Source organism: Platalea leucorodia (genome assembly GCF_965183815.1).
Source record: "Platalea leucorodia genome assembly, chromosome: W".
Lineage (NCBI taxonomy): Eukaryota > Metazoa > Chordata > Aves > Pelecaniformes > Threskiornithidae > Platalea > Platalea leucorodia.
The window spans coordinates 39,080,247-39,099,845 of NC_138859.1; the positions used below are offsets into that span (position 1 = coordinate 39,080,247).

A 19,599-nucleotide genomic window follows, 5' to 3' on the forward strand; every position below is an offset into this window, starting at 1 on the left:
AAATCACAAAGGCCTTTCTTTTGTTTAGTTAAGTGACTAAGATATTTAAATATCCTCCTTGCCCCTAGGCTTTTCAGGAGGCATTTTGATGCAGTGGCTTTGTCTATCTTGGCTTTAACCCTTTCAACAGTTTAATAATTGAAATAAAATAAATTAGAACAGTTAAATAGGCAAAGCAAAAAACCGTGCACACAAACAAAGCAAAACAAAGAATTCATTCACTACTTCCCATCAGCAGGCAGGTGTTCATCCATCCCCAGGAATGCAGGGCTGAGTAACGGTTTACTTAGGAAGACACAAGGCCATCCTGCCAAATATTCCCTTCCCTTCCCTTCCCTTCCCTTCCCTTCCCTTCCCTTCCCTTCCCTTCCCTTCCCTTCCCTTCCCTTCCCTTCCCTTCCCTTCCCTTCCCTTCCCTTCCCTTCCCCCTTCCTTCTTCTTCCCCCAGCTTATATACTGAGCATGACGTCATATGGAATGGAATAACCCTTTGGCCAGTCTGGGTCAGCACCCCCCCGGCTGTGCCCTCTCCCAGCTTCTTGTGCACCCGGCAGAGCAGGGAAAGCTGAAAAGTCCTTGACCAGTGTGAGCACCACTTAGCACCTATTTAGCAACAGCTTAGCACTACTTAGCAAGAACCAAAGCATCAGTGTATCATCATCGACATTGTTCTCATCCTAAACCCAAAACACAGTTCCATACCTGCTACCAAGACGAAAATTAACTCTATCCCAGCTGAAACCGGGACAGTTACCAAAACTGCTCACAGATCAGCAGGTAGAGTAACGTAGCGTGTGCTGGCTGAAACTCAGATGTAACCAGGGGGAGTATAAGCAGGGATTTGGGGCCATATTAGAGGCCTGTGGATAGGATACCTTCTGAAGTTATAGTTTTCCTGGTTTAGTGGGTACATTTTGTCTCCCGACATCTTCTGTTGGAAAAGCATGGAACATTTTGGTCTGCCAGATGAAAGAGGCGCGCCTTCTGCTTGGGGAACTGCCTGTGTTTCCTAAGTTACCAGACCTCATTGCATGCTGGTGGTTATTATGTAGTTTAGTGATAACTCCATTCAAATCAGGAGAGTTACACTTCTGAAAAACTGGCATGGCGTTAAAATCATATCTATACATGTAAACAAGTGTGCATATCTGAATGCAAAATCAAGACCTAACATTTTCCTATGTGTTAATGTGAAGATACTTCATTCTTACTAAACCTAAATCCCATTAAGCCAATAGGAAGTTTGCCTGAGAAGACAAAAAATGTGGCAGAATTTGAACTATAACAGATTTTTATTTTGTAGCTTGTGACCTCTAAATTAGAAAATGGAGTTTGCGTATCACAGCTTGTTTGAATATAGATTAGATTGTTTTCCCTGACATATGATTGATCGGTAATGTGTGATTTTTTTCCTTTCTTTTTCCCAACTTAGTTTTATTGCTTCTGTTACTCTTAGGTAAATTACAGTTTCATCCATTAGAAGAACTGAATTAGTTCTGAAATAATTTCAGACACACAATATAAAGGCAATAAGTAATATTACAGACCTGACTTAAAAACAAGAGTATTCCAGTGAGCTGAAAATCTTGCTGCATCTGCTGGGAGCTGAGTTAGTGCTGGGCTCTGCTTCATTCATATAATTTCAATTAAACTGCAAATCACATTTATAATGTTTATGTTTGGGGTTTTGCATATTCTTTTGTAGAAATGCACGTCTTATAAAATCACTTTTGCCAAAGAAGGAGATTCTGATGCAGTGATGGATGGAAGAGAAGTGGCCAACCTTCCTACCTTCCTACCTGGAGTAAAATTATCCTGTAGTGGTGATTAACCTGAGTGACTATTCAAGTGAATACTAGGAGTAAGAGATTTTGCCCACATTTTGATAATACCTATTGTTTTCCATAATGAATGCAGGATTGGGACCGGTTCATAAATGCACAGTCTGTTTCTCCAGTAGTAATCCTTTGCCTGTGCATTCACAGTCACTATCAGAAATAATCTGGATGCAGTTTGTCCAGTTGGCCTCATCTCATTACCAATCATAAAGCTATGAGTTCTCTACTTACCTCAGTTGCTAGAACTCTTATGCTGAATACTGGTTTAATATACAGTTAAATTGTATTATTTACAGATTATTAGGTATACATGTTAGAGTGGAAAGGCTTATACACATTCTCTCCTGGTCTAGCATGCTATTTTGGTTGCAAATGTATATGCCTCATTACCTCTACTCATTTGCTTCTGATTTTTCTGTATGCTGATGTAACATGTAAAGCCCATTGATAAGTAACTCCCACAGAGTGTATGGTGGGCGGCCAATTAGCCAGCCAGGGCATGCATTCATATCTGGTGAACATATGCTTGATTTCATAACTGTCTGCCAGGATTTCTGGGTTGCAATCACAGCAAAGGAAGAGAGAGTACAAAAAGATTTAGACAAGTGCTCTCCTGCCTGAATCAGGTCAGTGCGATATTTTCCCTTTATTCTCCACCGAGGTGGGAGATGGCTGACCCCAGTTAGACTGGCTCAAACAGTGCATTAGCACCGTGCCCACACTGCTCTCTCTGAAAGTCTGCTGAGCTTTGTTAGCTTTTCCTGGCTCTATCAGGTTGTTCAGTGGTGGTAGTGAAGCTCTCACTACCATCAGGCGGTTAGCTGTGTTTTCTGGCTTGTCAGGTCTTCTTTCCACAGATGGCCACTGCCCAGCAAGACTTTGCATTTCTGTGTGTTGCAATGTGAAGGACCTGCTAATTCATGAGAAAATAATGGCAGCTTGTGGCTGCTAAAATAAACAAGCACACATGGTCAGCCTGTACAGAGACTTAGTAAAGCAAGGATTACCTATGCTGTTTTTAAGTGACCGCAGAATATTTTATGGAAAATGCAAATGTATGAATTCCGCTGTTTCAATGGTTACCAAATGTGTTATATTCTTAACCTTGCTGAAATGACAAGAAATGGTAGTGATGAAGTTATCCTTATTATCTTTCCTCATGACTTCTGATAAACTTTAGTAGCTAAAAAGCATAAACCATTGTTTAAGCAGAATTTGCTGTGTAAAGTGCAGAAAAACACAGATATTTTCCACAAGGATCATCTTACTGTTTAAACTGGCCATTCCCAGACCGGAGTCCTTCACAGTGCAGTTCAGTGCTCCAGAGAGAGGCAGAGGCAGATTATGCACATGAAAAGCACGATGTTTGTGTGTGTTCCTTTTTTCCAGGTGCTAAATTGCATTTAAAAAAAAAAGCCTAAAAATACACTTAGGATGTTAATTTCAGGAGCATTGGAACCAGTGGAAGTAGGTAAAGGCCTAAGCAGAATGTGCCAGAAAAGCCCTACCTAGATGTATCTCTTCTGATGTTCCAGTAATTTGGTCACCAGTAGGGCAGATAGAGGACTCTATTTATAAAAGGGAAAAGTATGATCTAAAAACAATACAGCTATTACAATGTAGTCCATGCTGAAAAAAATTCAGAGCCACTCTCCTGGAAGAATGATAGATAAAGTCAGTTTGCAATGGGAGAACTGAGCTTTTCCTGCTTTGTTAAGGAAACACAGTAAGTGACTAAATGAAGGTCTTCACTTAGTTTCTTTTAAGTTGCATATGCATCACTTGAACAACGTCTCCCATCTTCAGGCTGACACTTGCATTTTCTACAGAATGAACATCACCACCACTTCAGATTTTAATGTGTTGGATCAGGGGGAGGTAAGAAAGATCTGAGTTTCTGTGTGTAAAGTGAAAAAATTTATGAACTGAATATGCCAGTTGTGTCTTTTTAGGAAGTGGAAGCTATGGGCATCAGTATATCACAGACACAGTGACTGGTGATGATGATGGATTTGATATTGATGACTCAGACTACGACATTTACACAGAAGAGGTAAATTTCAAAATTTCACTTTGACTTTTCTGTTTTCTTTATAGTCTTAATATTTTAAAGTGTCTGGTCTTGTCAGAAAGTTTAATATCCAATATTGTATGCTCAGATATAATAATGTGGTGGTTTCTTTTTCTTCAGTGAGGATGAATTTGTTACCTCAGATCTGTATCTTGGAAGCTATTTGTTTCATTTCCATGTAGCATTTTAGGTTTTACTGAATTTATGTTTCTTTATTTCCTTTCAGCTCAGACCACTTCCTGCTATCAAAGGAGGCAACAGAAAATTTCTGGTCGAAACTAAGGTCATGCCAGGGTCTAGTCCCAGGCTCCTATCACAGGTCCTTACAACCACTTCTGAACCCACTACTTCCACTCCCACCACCACATGGCCTTCAACCACAGCAAGGGCGACTACAGCTAGGGCAACGAGGAGGAGTGGCACGTCTTCTGCAACGCACCTTTTTGATCTCTCCTGCAATGAGACCATCTGTTCTGCAGACAGCTTTTGCGTCAACGACTATGACCAGGGTGGCTCACGCTGCCACTGCAACTTGGGAAAAGGAGGAGAGACATGCGCGGAAGGTAGGTTTCCACATGCCCACAAGTCTGTGGGACTGCACTTCCTCAATGACCCTAGACAAGGCATCCCTCCAGCATCAGCAGGCTGAATGTCTGTGGCCTCTGCGCAGTGACAGCTGCCTTGGGGAGCACCAGTCTGCTGCAGGCCAGCTGGGGGCTGGTTGCTGCTCTGATGCTGGCTTCTGTTAGCCTGGGGCAAGGAGTAGCTTCGTGGTGAACCAACTGTCCTGGTTTTGGCTGGGACGGAGTTAATTTTCTTCCCAGTAGCTGGTATAGTGCTGAGTTTGGGATTGAGGATGAGAATAATGTTGATAACACACTGATGTTTTAGTTGTTGCTGAGTAGTGCTTACACTAGTCAAGGACTTTTCAGCTTCCCATGCTCTGCCCAATGCACAAGAAGCTGGGAGGGGGCACAGCCAGGACAGCTGACCCAAACTGGCCAAAGGGCTATTCCATACCATATGACGTCATGCTCAGTATATAAACTGGGGCGAGTTGGCTGGGGGGCAGCGATCGCTGCTCGGGGACGTGCTGTGCATCGGTCAGTGGGTGGTGAGCCAATTGTATAGTGTATCACTTGCTTTGTATATGATTATTTTATTGTTATATTATTATTATTACTATTACTACTATTCTATTTCATTTTACTTCAATTATTAAACTGTTCTTATCTCAACCCATGAGTTTTCTGACTTTCACCCTTCCAATTTTCTCCCCCATCCCACTGGGGTGGGGGGAGTGAGCGAGCAGCTGTGTGGTGCTTAGTTGCTGGCTGGGGTTAAACCACGACAGTCCTTTTTATATCCACCCCTTATTCCATACCATATACGTCATGCCCAGGTCTTACACTTTCCAATACGTTCCAATTAATCACCACCACTTTTCCAGTCTTTTGACATATATATAGATAGATATAGATATATATAGATATACACACACACACATAAATATAATTTCCTTAGTCTACGGGCTATCCCTCTAAAACATTTGCTGAATTCATTTAGTCCATGACTTTGGGCTTCATCCATCATAACAGTCTTTCAGGGCAGGAGAGAGGGTGTGTGGTGTTGGATTGTTGCATGCTGAAGCCAGTTTTGGTTCCATCACCACTGCACTTTGCTTGGTTTCCTCAAAGTTCATTCTTTATTAATTTGGGTGATTCTTACTGTATACTGTTGATATGGCACATAGTAATCATTGAAGTGATGACATCCAGTATTATATAGCAATTAACATCATACAATTCAGTTCATTGGCTAATTTCACCCAAATGTACAGAGGAATAGGACTCCTCATCCTTCCTTCCTCATTAGACTTAGATCCACTGCAAAAATAAGAATTCAGGCCTGAAACTGGGTCTGTCCTCAGTGCTTCTTAGGAAAATGAGCTGCAAAGGTAGCAGTAAGACATTTCTCCATTTTTTTTTTTTTTTTTCTGTGCTGGAGCTGGGATGGGCCTCTAACATAAGACAGTAAAGGGTGTGGATCGATAATGCCAGCTGACAAGAGCGATATGAAGGTCCACTGTTGCAGCCAGGGATGGAGAGATGCCTGCAGGGACCCTCTTCTCCCCATCACTCCCTTTACCTTCTGCCCTAAGCTGACTAGAGGGAAGCGCTGGGAGCAGATGCTGGATGCAGCAGCTATGGAGCAGCAGTGACTAATGCAGTGTGGAGTCTGGCCCAGTGCACATTTCCTACGTATGTTTTTATAATCCTGCAAAACAGAAAATATTACTTTGTTGTCTCTGTGTTATATGAATTCTTAAAAGGAGATAAATATAAAGTAAATGGGTTCTGTCTTCCGTAACAAGGATGAAAATCTGGAGAAAGTTCCACTGAAGCCAGCGATTAAACTGTTGAGCAGTATTTGGCCCTCAGTATCCTGTTTCTTTCCAAGTTCACCAGATCCTTGGGAATAAAGGAATTAGTTATGAAAGGTGGTGGGAGGACAAGGCAATAGGTTAACTGATTGTTGACCACTGCTGACTAATGGTTGTCTCTGGAGGAACTCTGACTTGCATTTTCACCTGATGTTATCTAGTGCTAAATGTGTATATCAGTTTTTATAAGGGAGAAAACTGCTAAACAACATGTTTCTGTCTTTGCTTTTCAGATATTATTATCCAGTATCCTCAGTTCTCTGGCTACTCATACATCACCTTTGAACCACTGAAAAACTCCTATCAGACATTTCAAATTACTCTTGAATTCAGGGTAAGTTTAAGCAATTCCAAACTCACATAGGAGCTTTAAATTTTATTCACTTATTCTGATGCTGTGGACAATGGAACAGTAACTTAGCTTCAGTATAGCTTATAATGTAATTGTGGTGAGCCTATACATAATCTTCATCTCTAAAGATCTGTCTTCACATTCAATGAATGCAAATGAAGTTGGTAAACTGAGCTAAAATATTTGTATCCATTATTGGTAGGCAGTGCATGAGAGAATCCCTGGGACTAGTAATACTGGCATTGCAGACTAACGGCAATGTACATTGGCAGGGTTATAGCCATGTGAATGAGCTACAGGCTGAAGTACACCTGGACTTTTTGTGAATTACAGTTTGGAAGTGGCATGCAGTATCTTTACATATAAGAAACTGTGATCTTCTTCTTGTACTGAGCAAAATACTGCCCTATATCCAGAGTTCTTTTTCCAACCCTGCAGGATTTAAGTAGGCATTATTTTCCACCTCTGAAGTTTGGGTCACTGGCTACTAATACATGCAAGATACTGGACTACTTAAACTACAGGTCTGAAGTGGTGGGGTACATCCCACACTGGCTTGTGTTAATGCTGTCTGTGTATTACAGATGGAGCTGGTAGGGCTGCCTGTAGGGAGGGTGGCTGAGCAGGTGTCATAGGTGAGCTCTCAGATGCACCCTTGCTCCCACGTAAGGCAGAGTCGCCAGCCTCATAGCCTAGGTATGACACTGTCACTAGAGCAGCAGCAATCTTTTGCCTCATGTGGTGATCTAACACTCTTCTGGCAATTTGTCAGCTTAACTTGCAGGATGGCTGCAAAAAGAAATCTTGCCTGCACAGATTGTTCAGCTTGAAAAGTGTCAGGATCACTGAACATGTGAAGCAGAGTGTGCGTATTCATGTGCAGTAAGTCTGATGTGTCTACACTTAACAGGCTTGCTAGGATATCCTTGCTAGACTTTGTGCTCAGAGGTGTCATATGGGACGTCTGACAGTTTTTAATGCTTTCAAGCTTGTTTGTAGGTCTGATAGTATCACACTGTAAATAGAAGAGATGTTCTTAAACCGTTTAAGCATTAAGGCAATGTTTTTTTTAGGTTCTTCAAATGCAGAATTCAAAATTGATCAACCAGTTGCTGATTTTGCAAGTTAAAAACTCCATCTGAAAACTGTTGTCCCTTTTCTGGAGAAAAGTGTCCCAGTGCTGCTTGCATTTATCTGTCACTGTGAGGCTTAGATTTTGATTTTTCATGTTGATGCTGTGATTGCAGGCTGAATCAGAAGATGGTTTGCTGCTATACTGTGGAGAAAATGAACATGGTCATGGTGATTTTATGTCACTAGCAATCATCCAACATAGCATCCAGTTCAGGTAAAGCATGGATTTCTACTAGGCTCACCACCACCCTAAATCTGATGTAAAGAGAAGGGGCCATTGCTGCCTTCTGAGACTGCTTTATGTGATGAATATCTGTCATGTCTTTGACTTCTGCCCCATGCAGTGCACAAAATGGATAGTATTACTTCATTTAACAGTTCTTCAATATTTTGTTCTCTCATCCTTTTTTAGTGTGTGGACATGTGCCCTGTTGAACTCTTTTTACTCAGACCTTGGTGTAAAGGCAAAATGATCAGTTTTCTTCGAGGCATTAGTCCGGGGCTTATTGCTATGTTATCAGAAATGCCAGTAAGCCACTGCACTCGCTAAGCTTATGCTATATCAAGCTGTGCATAGTCAATGTTTTTGCCTCACAGCAAAAGGACCTGCAGGTAACATAGCAAAATAAAGGATTTAAAGCCAGCAAAGGGTCTAGTACTTCATCCATATCCCTTGTTTAGATGGGAGTTGCAGGTTTTTTAAATGAAGGTGGAGGGGGTTTCTTGCAGTCCCATAGATATGAAGCATGTGAAAGAGTATCTCCAGGATCTCCATATTTGGGATGGTGAGTCCTTTGAAAGTGGGGAAAAATAAAGTGGGTGATGTGCCTTAGTTCTGTTTCTGTTCACCTCCTGCACTGAACGGCAGTCAAAGAAAATGGCATGTTTTGTGCACATTCAGCTCCACAGAGATTCTCCTGAAGGTCTCCTTGTCACTCAGTACTGAGTTTCATATAGAATCACAGTTATTAATATAGCACTGCCTTTCACCAGGGAGCTAGAAAAATACCCAAGAGAAATTACTGTGATAGCAGGAACTCAGATTGTAATACCCTGCGTCTTGAAACAGTTTCAGCTGTTGGCAAGCTTTGCGATGCACTTGGTATGGCCAGAGGATGCAAAATCTTCTCCATGGGAGAAAGACAGATAATGAAGTTTGAAACTTAGAACAGATCATACGTAGACCTGCTGTCTAATTTTCCTGTGGCCTGTTAATATGCAGTGTGAAACAGAGAGCTTCCCAGGAGCGAAAGGAATATTCAAAGTCTAAAAGTGACTTTTTGTTATTTGGTTAATGTAAGATTGTCACCCTACCCTCTCTGTCTTATGCTCCCAGGTTCAGCTGTGGCACTGGAGTTGTAGTCATAATGAATGAAAACAAAATCAAGCTGGGGAACTGGCACAGCGTCACGTTTTTCAGAGATGGGATGAACGGCTGGCTCAGGATGGACAATGACACTCCAGTCACAGGAAAAATCTCAGGTAGGTAATCCAGCACTTGCAGCTTGATCTTGGGCTCTCTCAAAATTATGGTGACATTTTTTTCTTGTCAGCAGAAATCTGATCAGATTTTAAAGGTATATTTTTATTCATCAGTGTTGGGGCATTTAGTGAACCAGGATCAGTGTACAGATTACTCTTCCACATTTTACATTTTAAAATATAAGTAGCCTGAAAATACAAAACATTATTTCACCCAAAAGAATTTTGTATTTTTTCATTGAAAGCTAGAAAGTTTTCAGGTGTCCCAAATAGCATGGTTTCTGATTTTTCCAGCTTGACCAGAGAATCAAACACAAGTTTTCATTGCTCCTGGAGGAAAGGCTGTAAGAAATCATTTAGACATAAAATGTTTTAACCAGTGTAGTAAAATGACATTTGAAAATAAGATACAAAGTTCTGCAGAACTTGTAAAGAGGAATGTGGTTTTGCCCTTTATACAGACTGCTATTCATATTAGTGTTGAACTAATAAAGATTGTAAGAACAGTTTTTAAATGCTTCCTTTGAGACTGGTGAATGCTTTGCACAACTGGGGTTTATTGTTCCTAGCCAGGATCTCATCGCATCATTAAGATCATATTTTAGTTACCTCCCCTTAATGTACAGCAGTCGGGCTGTGCGCATGCGTGTGTGTGTGTGTGTGTAGATGTCACTGTAACAGGCTGCATAAATAGAGCTGATAAGCCAACACAAAGTAGTTCTGTTTTAAAAGAGGATGAAGAATGTGGGACTAGATGGACCATTAGGTGGGAAGCTTTAGCAGCAGGCTTATGTCATTGTGAAATGAGGATGTATAGCTGAGACAAAAAATTGTCTTTATGCATATAAATGATTGAGCAGAAAAATTAGTTCAGTGGTAGATGAAACGCATGCTGATTATAGAAATGTTTCATTTATAAATAAAAGTAGAATGCTTGTTATTTGCTATAAGAACATGGTCTTACTTTCCTTTGCTGATAGGGCTCAGAAATTATGTTACTTCTTTATAAGGAAAGAAACACAGTGATTTATTTTTATGTTTATTTTTATTTTTATTTAGAAAATCATCCCAGAGGACTTGACTTTTTAACATGACAGCAATATCTGAAAATATCAGAAAGGCAAAAGTGTAAAATACTTAAAAGTTTTCTTCCCCTTAAAACAGGAGTGAAGAACCTGTCAGTCTGAGTCAATGGCATGAGTTGCGAGTGTCTCGCACAGCAAAGAATGGTATCCTACAAGTGGACAAACAAAAGCCAGTGGAAGGGATGGCAGAGGTGAGCATATGGCATGAGTTGTCATGAATATGTCTTAGATTATAAAATGATTGCATGGTAAACTACACAGGCTCTTAGCTAAAAAAAGTATACACATTAGAGCAACATTTTCTTAAGCCCAAAACTGGAAATTTGCACATGAAGTCTTCCCTCTGAGGACAGGGATCCTGTAAAGGCAGCTGAAATACAACCTTACCTGCTCCTGCTGTGCAACTGGACTCACATTTTTGTGTTCAGTTCATACATGTTCTTGAGGTTCTTTTCTTGGTACTTCGTGGTTGTGGCCAAGTCCACTGAACAACATATGCACTATGAAATGTGTCATCTGGAGAAGGATGAAATTGAAAAATATGTGCACAAAGTCCTGCTTTTTTTTGCTCTGAATATTGTGCTGGAAAGATAGGCCAAAAGAGAATTGTTTCTTTGTCTTCTCCTTGCAAAAGTAATTTTCAGGACAGAGTAAGGGCTGGAATACTCAGAGAGTTGATGACTTGCATTTTATTCTTCCCTAAGAGGTCATAGTGAGTCAAGTTTTTAATAAGGTGAAATTTTGCTTGCAAGGATCCGAGCAGGATATTCACTCTAAGCACTCAAATGCCTACACAGAGGTACTTTTTTATCCCAAGAACCTGAGGCTAGAACTGCGTAGAAAATGTCTTTTATTCTTTCCTAATGGAAAGTCTGGCCAGAAAACCAGACTGTTAGCAGAAGAATCTGCATTTTTTCCTGCAAATTGGGAAACTATTTAAAGCTTAGACTTTTCTTGAAAAATATAAATCAATTGAAATTGGGTTTAAGAGAATGTCTGTCACAGCCTCAGAATAGTCCTGCATGACTTTGGCAGCCTGTCTTGAGCTGCGCTGAGTTTCAGAGTTGACACTGTCACCTCTAATACAATAATCTTTGTGTACATCACCCTGAAACAGACAAGTTGCTAAAACAGTTCAACTCCTAACCCATCCCAGCCAGCACCTTTAATGGCAGGGTGTCTCCAAAACACCTCTGAGATGAAGCGTGGCCACTTACCGAACAGCCTTGACTCTGTGCCACCGGCCATCGCTGAAAGAGCCATTCACCATTATGGAAGCAATACCGCTGCCCAAATTGTAGCTACAATTAACGGTAGAGAGGAGTGGGAGGTTGCAAACATAGTTAATAAATAAACTATTACAAGAGCAAATAAGCATGTGACCTATAACAGATCTACAAATCATTTGAATTATAGGGAAGGTTGAGACCTGTGATGTTAGAAAGGATGAAGCTTAATGATGTAAACGAAAAGATAATCATTAAGTTCTCTGCTTCAGTTGTATCTCATTATTTCTTTGTGTTTACTGCCATTAAAATTACTCAGCAGACATAACGCCCCCATCATGTTTACACTTCAGGCATCTTAATTTTTGGGTCCCAGACACTTGGGCCAACTGTCACGAAGAGAAGGTAGATGCTACAACACAGTGAGCTATTGGGTGCTCAGCTGCCTAAATAAGCAGGATAAATTAGCCTGAGCTGCTGCTGCTGGCCACCTGCCTGTACCAAGCTTGAGAGTTTAAAGCCAACATCATCATCTCTTCAGAAAAGACTGAACCTGGAATTACATTCATGGACAGGGTTAGGTACTTGAGAACAGCATGTTAAGTCGTGAGCTGCCCAGAGCAAAACAGTTGTCCTAAATTTGACTCCTCCCCAGAGGCTTAAGTGAGTCTCAAACAAGCATCTCCTTTTACCCAGGATGTAGATACCAGTCTAGGTTGAGAGCTACAGAAGGATTTGGGTGTTCAGGATTGTATCTAAGTGTTAGACCTTTGGATACAAAAATTAGATTCATATCCCTAATGAATGGAGATCCCCTACAATAGTGATATAGCCTTCTACAGAAGCAGAGAACAACATAAAGGATTTACAGCAGCAGCTACACTGTAAAGGGAACCTACTCTGCTAAGCCACAGGAAAGAAAAGGTGTGTTTTGAATTTCAAACTGGACCAGAACACAGATAATGTATTTTGGACAGGAAAATACTTCTGACCAATTCAAGTTCACAGCCCTGGATATTCTCCTGACCTGACCTCTCAAAAGTTGCAAAAGTAATATGAGGATCACTCTTTCTGAAAGATGATGATACTTTTTTTTTTTTTTCTGGATTTGTCCTTTCACTATCTATCTTCTTCAGTGCTCCCTTTAATTTGGAATCTTAATTTTACACCTTCCTAAATGCATGTGGAATGTACAGATATCTCAATAAAATTCAGCTGTTTCAGTCTAAAACCTTTGTGTATCTTTGTCTTTTGGGGATACCAACAACCCTAATAAAAATACACTGTGCCTAGAAAACAGACAGAATAGACTGGCCACTTACTACCCAACACTTGGAAAAACAAGCTCTCCCAAAGACATTTACAAAATGCACTATTTCTGCAGAGTCAGTTCCTAGTTTGTAAAACAATGAGGAAGCTAAGAGTTTTTGCAAAGTTAACCACAAGAAACCACAAGAAAACAGCTTTAAAGAAATTAAGTTAAATAGAAATGTGCAATGTGGTTTATGTGTCCATGGTAGCAAACAACCACCAGGTAAGTCAAATAAAAGGTAGCTTCAAATTAGCTTAAATGATTAACAAAATCATTGTAATTTAATCAACAGTATCTCACAACAATCTGTAATAATGATGGCATTTGTAGCTTGCTGTTTCAATATTTGTCTTACACAACCTAAAAGGGGATCATGAGGAAAGATACGGCTTTCAAAAGGCAGGAGTCCCAAAAAGCACCATGCAAAAAGTTGCATGGAGTCTGCCTAAGTGTCTGCAAGGGAGAAAGTGATTCTGGAGAGAGAGAACACAAATTCAGCTATTTCCCAACACTCCCCAGTTTCAGCTTTTTGACACTAATATTATTTGTTTCTTAAACAAGTGGTTCGGTGGGTGTTGGCAGTAGCAAAGCCTGGTGCCATCTGGGTTTGTGTCACAGGGTTGGATATTTTGAGGTTTGAGAAGGTGGGAGTCCTGCTTCCATGTGCACTCTCCAGTGCCAGATGAAGAGTGAGCCTACAGTGAGCATGGGCATAAGCAGGGTTCTTCCTTGACCCCTGCTCTCTCTGCAAACCCTACACCTGTTCTGCTTAACTGAGATGGCAAGTGCTTCAAGAGGCATGGGGGAGTTACTGACAGTACTCATACCCTCATAGGGTGACTTTTAGAAAACCATGCTAAAAATCTGATGTTTTAAGAATTTGTATGGGGGGAGGGAGCAGGAATGATGCAAATCTGTCAGCATGTTACCTCTTCAGCTCACATCCTTTCCCAAACAAAACCAGGACCTATCACTGAACAAAACCTTGAGGTTGTAATTGTCTCGCAATATACCAAAGGACAAGTGCACTAGATGTGTTGTGACGATTCCTTCGAGCACTGAGTGTACTGCGTGCAATAAAAATAAGGAAGTAATAGTTCACCTGAATATTAATGTTCCTTCTTGAAGGCCTAGAGAAATGAAATCACTGTTAGGTCGCATGGGACTGTCTCCCCTCCACATCAAAAGACCTTCCTTCATTGTGGTTTTAAACCTCATGAACACATTCATTCTTGATCCTGATACCCTGTTTAAAAGAAGGAAATAATAGTAAAATACTGAACTAGGACAGTCTTCTTTCAAACAAGCCTAAAAGATGATGGCAGACTCTGCTGGTCTTGCTGGTTACTGTCTTGCAACTCACCTACGTGCTGACTTGTGAGGGATTCTGGTTCACATCCCCATTTCCAGCATTTCAGAGTGGGGGAATTGAACTTGGCCCTCCAGAATCCCAAACACAATAGCTACTGGGTTACTCCACACAAATAAGAGCAAATACTTTTTCTCCCCAAGCCTTTTGTGAAATCCAGTCTAACAAGCAAATTTTGAGAATATCCAGTAAGTTTGTTGCCCTCAGAAGCCAGTGGAAGAAACATAAAAAGGGCAAATCAGAAAGTCCTGGTAGGTGAGAGGTACCGAGCTGCAGGTGAGGACATTTGTGAAGCCTTTCCTAGGCAGCGGCTGAAATACAGGCAGATGGAGGAATTCTTTGGAAGAACTCAAAATTTGCTGGAACTTGGGCATCTTCTAGGGTACAGAGCAGCCAAAAAGAAGTTTGAGGACCTAAATTTTAGGCTAAAGCAGGAGTTAAAATCCTTAGTCTCTTCATGGATATGAGCTCTGTACGTCTGTTCTTTGTTCTCAGAAAGCGCGCACCACTCCTTCTCCATGTCGGACATATACTGTGCATGCCATTTCTTTAAAGGTTGCAAGATGCTTGGATATTATAACAAACTGAGCCATAAGCATATGCATAGAAAATGCATTTTTTCCTGAAACTTAGAAATACAGCAAATACAGCTTAAAAATGCTTAAATATACATCCTCCTCCCACATGAGGCTCCTAGCATTATAATGGTAAACAAACAGCACAATCATTTATGTTCACAGAAGATACGTTACCTTTTCAGTATATCTAGATTATCATATGTAAGGTAACTGCAACCAATAAATTGTGGGATTTCAATTGCTTCTGTAATGGCTGAAAAGTAAAAAAAAAAAAAAAAGTATGTTAGCTGATGTGGGAATAAATGAGGCTGTGTTTGACTTTGATGAGATGCAGCTGTGCCCTTGAGGCTTGTTACAAACAGGTTTGAAGGGATGCAGCTGTGCCCTTGAGGCTTGTTACAAACCCAATATTTCATTTCATTTAGCCTCGTATCTTGCTATGGATTAGCTTTTCAGATGTTGGAAACATTAAATGAGTCTCTGTTCCATGGACTTTGCTCTGATTTTAACTTTATGAACCTCATTCTGGTCCTAGATTCACATCAATGTACCTCAAGTCATTGCAAATAGAGATAGATGTGCAGTCAGAAGTCAGAATGAGTCAGTCTTCTTTCTTTCTTCCTTTGGTTTTCCCATTTTGAAATACTTGAGATTTCTCAGCTAGCTCTGATTACGATAAAGCACAGTCAGTAGAGAGTGTCCTATGGTGGCTTTCTTGAGAGAATTGTACAAAGAAATGCAATTAACAGAAGTAATGAGGCATTAAAGTAAGCTGTAACATCTAATGTAAGCTAATCTGATGATACAAGCATGGTTCCAGCTACTCTAATAAAATCTTATTCCTGGGTTTCTTTCAGGGGGCTTTCACACAGATTAAGTGCAGCTCTGAAATATTTATTGGTGGAATCCCTAGTCATGATGCTGTGAGGAAGAATTCTGGGATCCTCAGGCTCTTCAGTGGGAGCATCCAGAAGGTATGTGCCCAGATTAACACACTGGAAGCATTTATTTTCATCTCATCATATATCCTGTCCAGTGGACACTTTAGGTGAAAACTTGCCCTTATAGCACTGGCAATATTCAAAGTAATCCAAGATTTCACCTCAGAAGCCTACCACAAAGTGCTTAAACATGTATTTCACAGTGAAAAGTCATTCTAACTTTAATAGCCAGTAAGTATTACCGTTGCCATTCTCCCTATTAATTTCCATACTCTACTAATAAGTAAGCAAAAGTCATACGGGATCAAATTCAGAATGATGCATAAAGCTATGTCAAGATTAGAGTCCTCAGTGTGCCCTTTAGCATCATATATAATAAATGAACAGAAGAAATGTTTAAATACTTCAATATATGCACAATGAGGCAGCTAAATGTGTGATGTAACCAATACAGTAATGAGCGAAAAAGAAGGTGCAAATTAAAGTGGATCCCAGTCCAGCTAGCATATTCTTATACCACACATCAGTTGCTCACCTCACTACCTTCCCCTCTTATGCTTTTATATGGGGCACATGAATGGAGAAGATCTTTTTCATTTTTGGCAGACTTTAGGGATGATGTTCCGGTACAGCCAGCTGCGCATTGGTGCAATTCTTTTCTGGAAAATAAATCTGTAAATTCATAAAACAGTCCTAATAAGTACTCAAAAGAAAGTTCAAACTGAACTAACATTTGCTCTCCCTAGATTAGGCATACTTTGGATAAAGATGAAAGGTTGACCCCTGAATCCTTAGAGTTTAAAATGAGTAAATTATTGCATCAAATTTAATTAACAAATAAAAAAACCTAGTAGTGCATCGCTTAATAATTGGTCAAGGACAGAAAGGTAATTGCAATTCAATGTAAATGGTTTCATCACTTGGTCCAAAATTTTTCAGTATCTTTGTCAGCTATCTAGTAGAAAACCTGAAGTGCAAGAAAACTGGGGGAGTGTGTAATAGTGATGGGAACAGTTCAGTCACATGAACATCTTTGGAAAGGTAGGCTTGACTAAACATTGTGCATTTTGGAGAGCAAGATAGGGAGCCTTGGAGCAATGAACATAGGTCACACTTACAAAGTGAGGGGTTGTACTCTAGAGTACAAAGGCACTGATAAGGATTAGGAAATGCTGAGTGTGAGTTCTTACTTCAGTGATGTAGTTAAGAAGGTGGATTTGCCTTCTTAGAGGCCTGAATGGGATGTCAAGGAAGAGTATCGCCTGCCTTTTGGGCACTGAGAGACTATTAGTTGGCTGTCGTGTTCACACATAGCAGGATTTTGGAGAATTGTATAGAAATAAAGCTACAAACATCACCAAGTACTGGAAAACATGCCATGTATAGAAAGACCTAAGATCTTAATCTATTTAGTTTACTCAGATAAGGTTAAGAATTTATTGTGATCTGCTAATTTCTACATGAGGATGAGCTTTCTTTGAGTAGCTGGCTCTGAAATGATGCAGAAAAAGGAAACAATGGCTGGAAGCTGAAGATAGTTTAAGTCCAGAAATAAGATATGCATTTTTAAGAGTGGGGGCTTGTTAACCTCTGGAACAACGTAGCCAGAAGTTAGAAAGAACCTGAAAAGGTAGTATACTCTTCGCCATTCCATTTTTACGACAGGACTGGATGTTTTTCTGCTGTTGAACTTGTTTAATGTTGTTTCAAACAGAGCATATATGCTTGATGCAACCCCTTCCCCCAGTAGGCCTCCCTAAGGTACATTGTCTGAGTTATGCAGGAGCCAGAGTAACTGTTATAATTCTCACTTCTGGCCTTAAAAATCTGTTTGTGAAAATGGAATTCATATTTTGATGTAGCTGAGATCAGAAGCCATACCCACATGTAATCTCTCTGCCAAGATATCAGCTGAGATTATACAAATGTCGGTTTACATTGGAGAACATATGTTGCTGACACATTGGAAAAATCCCAACATTTAATAATTGTCTTCGATTTATATACAAACAGGTTTGTGAAGTCATTAATTATGTTTTTCATCCATTCTTAACTCTAGCTTCTTTCAGGCAAGATGAGATACTAGAAAGCAATAGAAAATGTTAAAAGCAAGCTGTTCTGCTTAGTATTTCTGTTATCAACACTCGTCTCCTGGGGGGTTTCCTGTTCTCAGAAATGCTTTTCCTCAGCAGTGCTCATCTAATTTTACAGTCCTAGCTCACAGCTCAGCTACAAAGTATTGTGCTTGTGTTCAGACACGACTGGTAAATCCCACACAGCTTCTCTCCATATGGGGATTGCCTAAGGCTGTGTCACAAAACACAAAAGAAATTAATCTCCAATGAGTCAGGATGAGCAACAGAATGAGTTGGACCTCTGCGACTGGAAAACACTCATCACAAGAAATAGGTTTTTGGCCAAGTTTTGAGGCCTACCTTTCTCTGAAGTCTTTTAGAGAAGTCTTCTGCCTAACAGTGCAATTCTGAAGATTTGGAAGTTTTTCTTCCTTTTTTTTTTTTCTTTCCTTTTTTTTTTTACCACATAGATTATCTTGAATGACCGGACAATTAATGTGAAACATGATTTCACTTTTGGAGTCAACCTAGCAAATGCTGCCCACCCCTATGTGAGCTCACCACGTGCAAATGGAGGCATCTGTGTTCCCAAGAAGGACAGCTACAAATGTGACTGTCCCCTGGACTTCGATGGGCAACATTGCCAAAAAGGTAATGATGGCTGCATTTCAATCCAGAGATCTGGAGTCAATTGTGGGAATAAATGAGATGATTGTGTTTGACTTGGACGAGATGCAGCTGTGCCCTTGAGGCTTGTTACAAACAAGTTTGTGAAACTCAGAGGCAGAAAAATAAGGATGAGATTGGATACATCCCTGAAAGAGGAATTCGCGTGCACCAGCTTGAAGAACCAATAAGTAACGCTGAAGAGACGCGTGGACGCAAGACAGTAACCAATGAAATAAGTTTTGCTTGCTCGTGAACACTAGATCATATTATAAAAGGGATAGATTGTAAAAATAAAGTGTCTTCGCCTGAACTCATATGCGGAGTCCGTGTCTCATTCCCTTCAGTCAATCACAAAAATAAGAGAGATTTTAGCACCTACAACTGCTGTTGTACACATCCCTTGAACTAGAAACCCTGGAGGCCAGAGCTCCCTTTGCATCTGTGCACATTCCACATACCCAGGGAAGAATTCGTTTTGTTATTTAGGAACATTGTAACTGTTATCCCAGCACAGAGCTATGATCCATAGATAGCAGCCTGGTATCTGGTTGCTCATGGTGGCCAACACTGAACACTTCATACACCTCCCTAATTATGCAGTGCTATACAAAGAGGGAATTCCTGCCAACATCCTCCAGCCAGTGATTATGTTACGTCCTGAAGCATGAGCATTGATAACCCTTGTAATTTTATCCTCTCTAGTGTTAACAACAAACACTGTTCTCATATACGGAAAGGTCTAATCCTTTTTTAGATGCTGACTACTCTGATGGTAATTTCACCATCTGCACAAATCCTGCCTCAGTATGCCAATGGAGACCACCAAGGAGGAAAATCTGCCCAGATGTGTGTCATTCTTCTTTCCTCAGAGCCACTGTAATAGTTCAAATCTTAGATTCAGGAAAGTGTTCAGCTTGCATGGAAAACATTAAAAAAATGCGCTTTGGGTTATTCTAGATGTTTCCCTTCTGTCAGGCTTGATCTTGAAAAATTCCTAAGGGAACATGTTGTAATGTAACAGCAA

General features: G+C 40.4%; 1 protein-coding gene across 1 annotated transcript in view; it reads left to right on the forward strand.

The window, feature by feature from the left end:
- LOC309601970 (pikachurin-like) overlaps nucleotides 1–19,318 on the forward strand; it is a gene marked incomplete at both ends in the record, with an annotated part of 55,640 nt that extends 36,322 nt beyond the window's left edge. The window contains 9 exons of the mRNA XM_082335225.1: nucleotides 3,777–3,891; nucleotides 4,136–4,472; nucleotides 6,586–6,686; nucleotides 7,952–8,052; nucleotides 9,175–9,324; nucleotides 10,485–10,596; nucleotides 15,748–15,864; nucleotides 18,377–18,557; nucleotides 19,278–19,318. Of these exons, the coding sequence (XP_082191351.1) occupies nucleotides 3,777–3,891; nucleotides 4,136–4,472; nucleotides 6,586–6,686; nucleotides 7,952–8,052; nucleotides 9,175–9,324; nucleotides 10,485–10,596; nucleotides 15,748–15,864; nucleotides 18,377–18,557; nucleotides 19,278–19,318 (1,255 nt within the window). The remainder of the gene's footprint in view (nucleotides 1–3,776; nucleotides 3,892–4,135; nucleotides 4,473–6,585; nucleotides 6,687–7,951; nucleotides 8,053–9,174; nucleotides 9,325–10,484; nucleotides 10,597–15,747; nucleotides 15,865–18,376; nucleotides 18,558–19,277) is intronic.
- Between the last annotated feature and the right edge of the window lie 281 nt (nucleotides 19,319–19,599).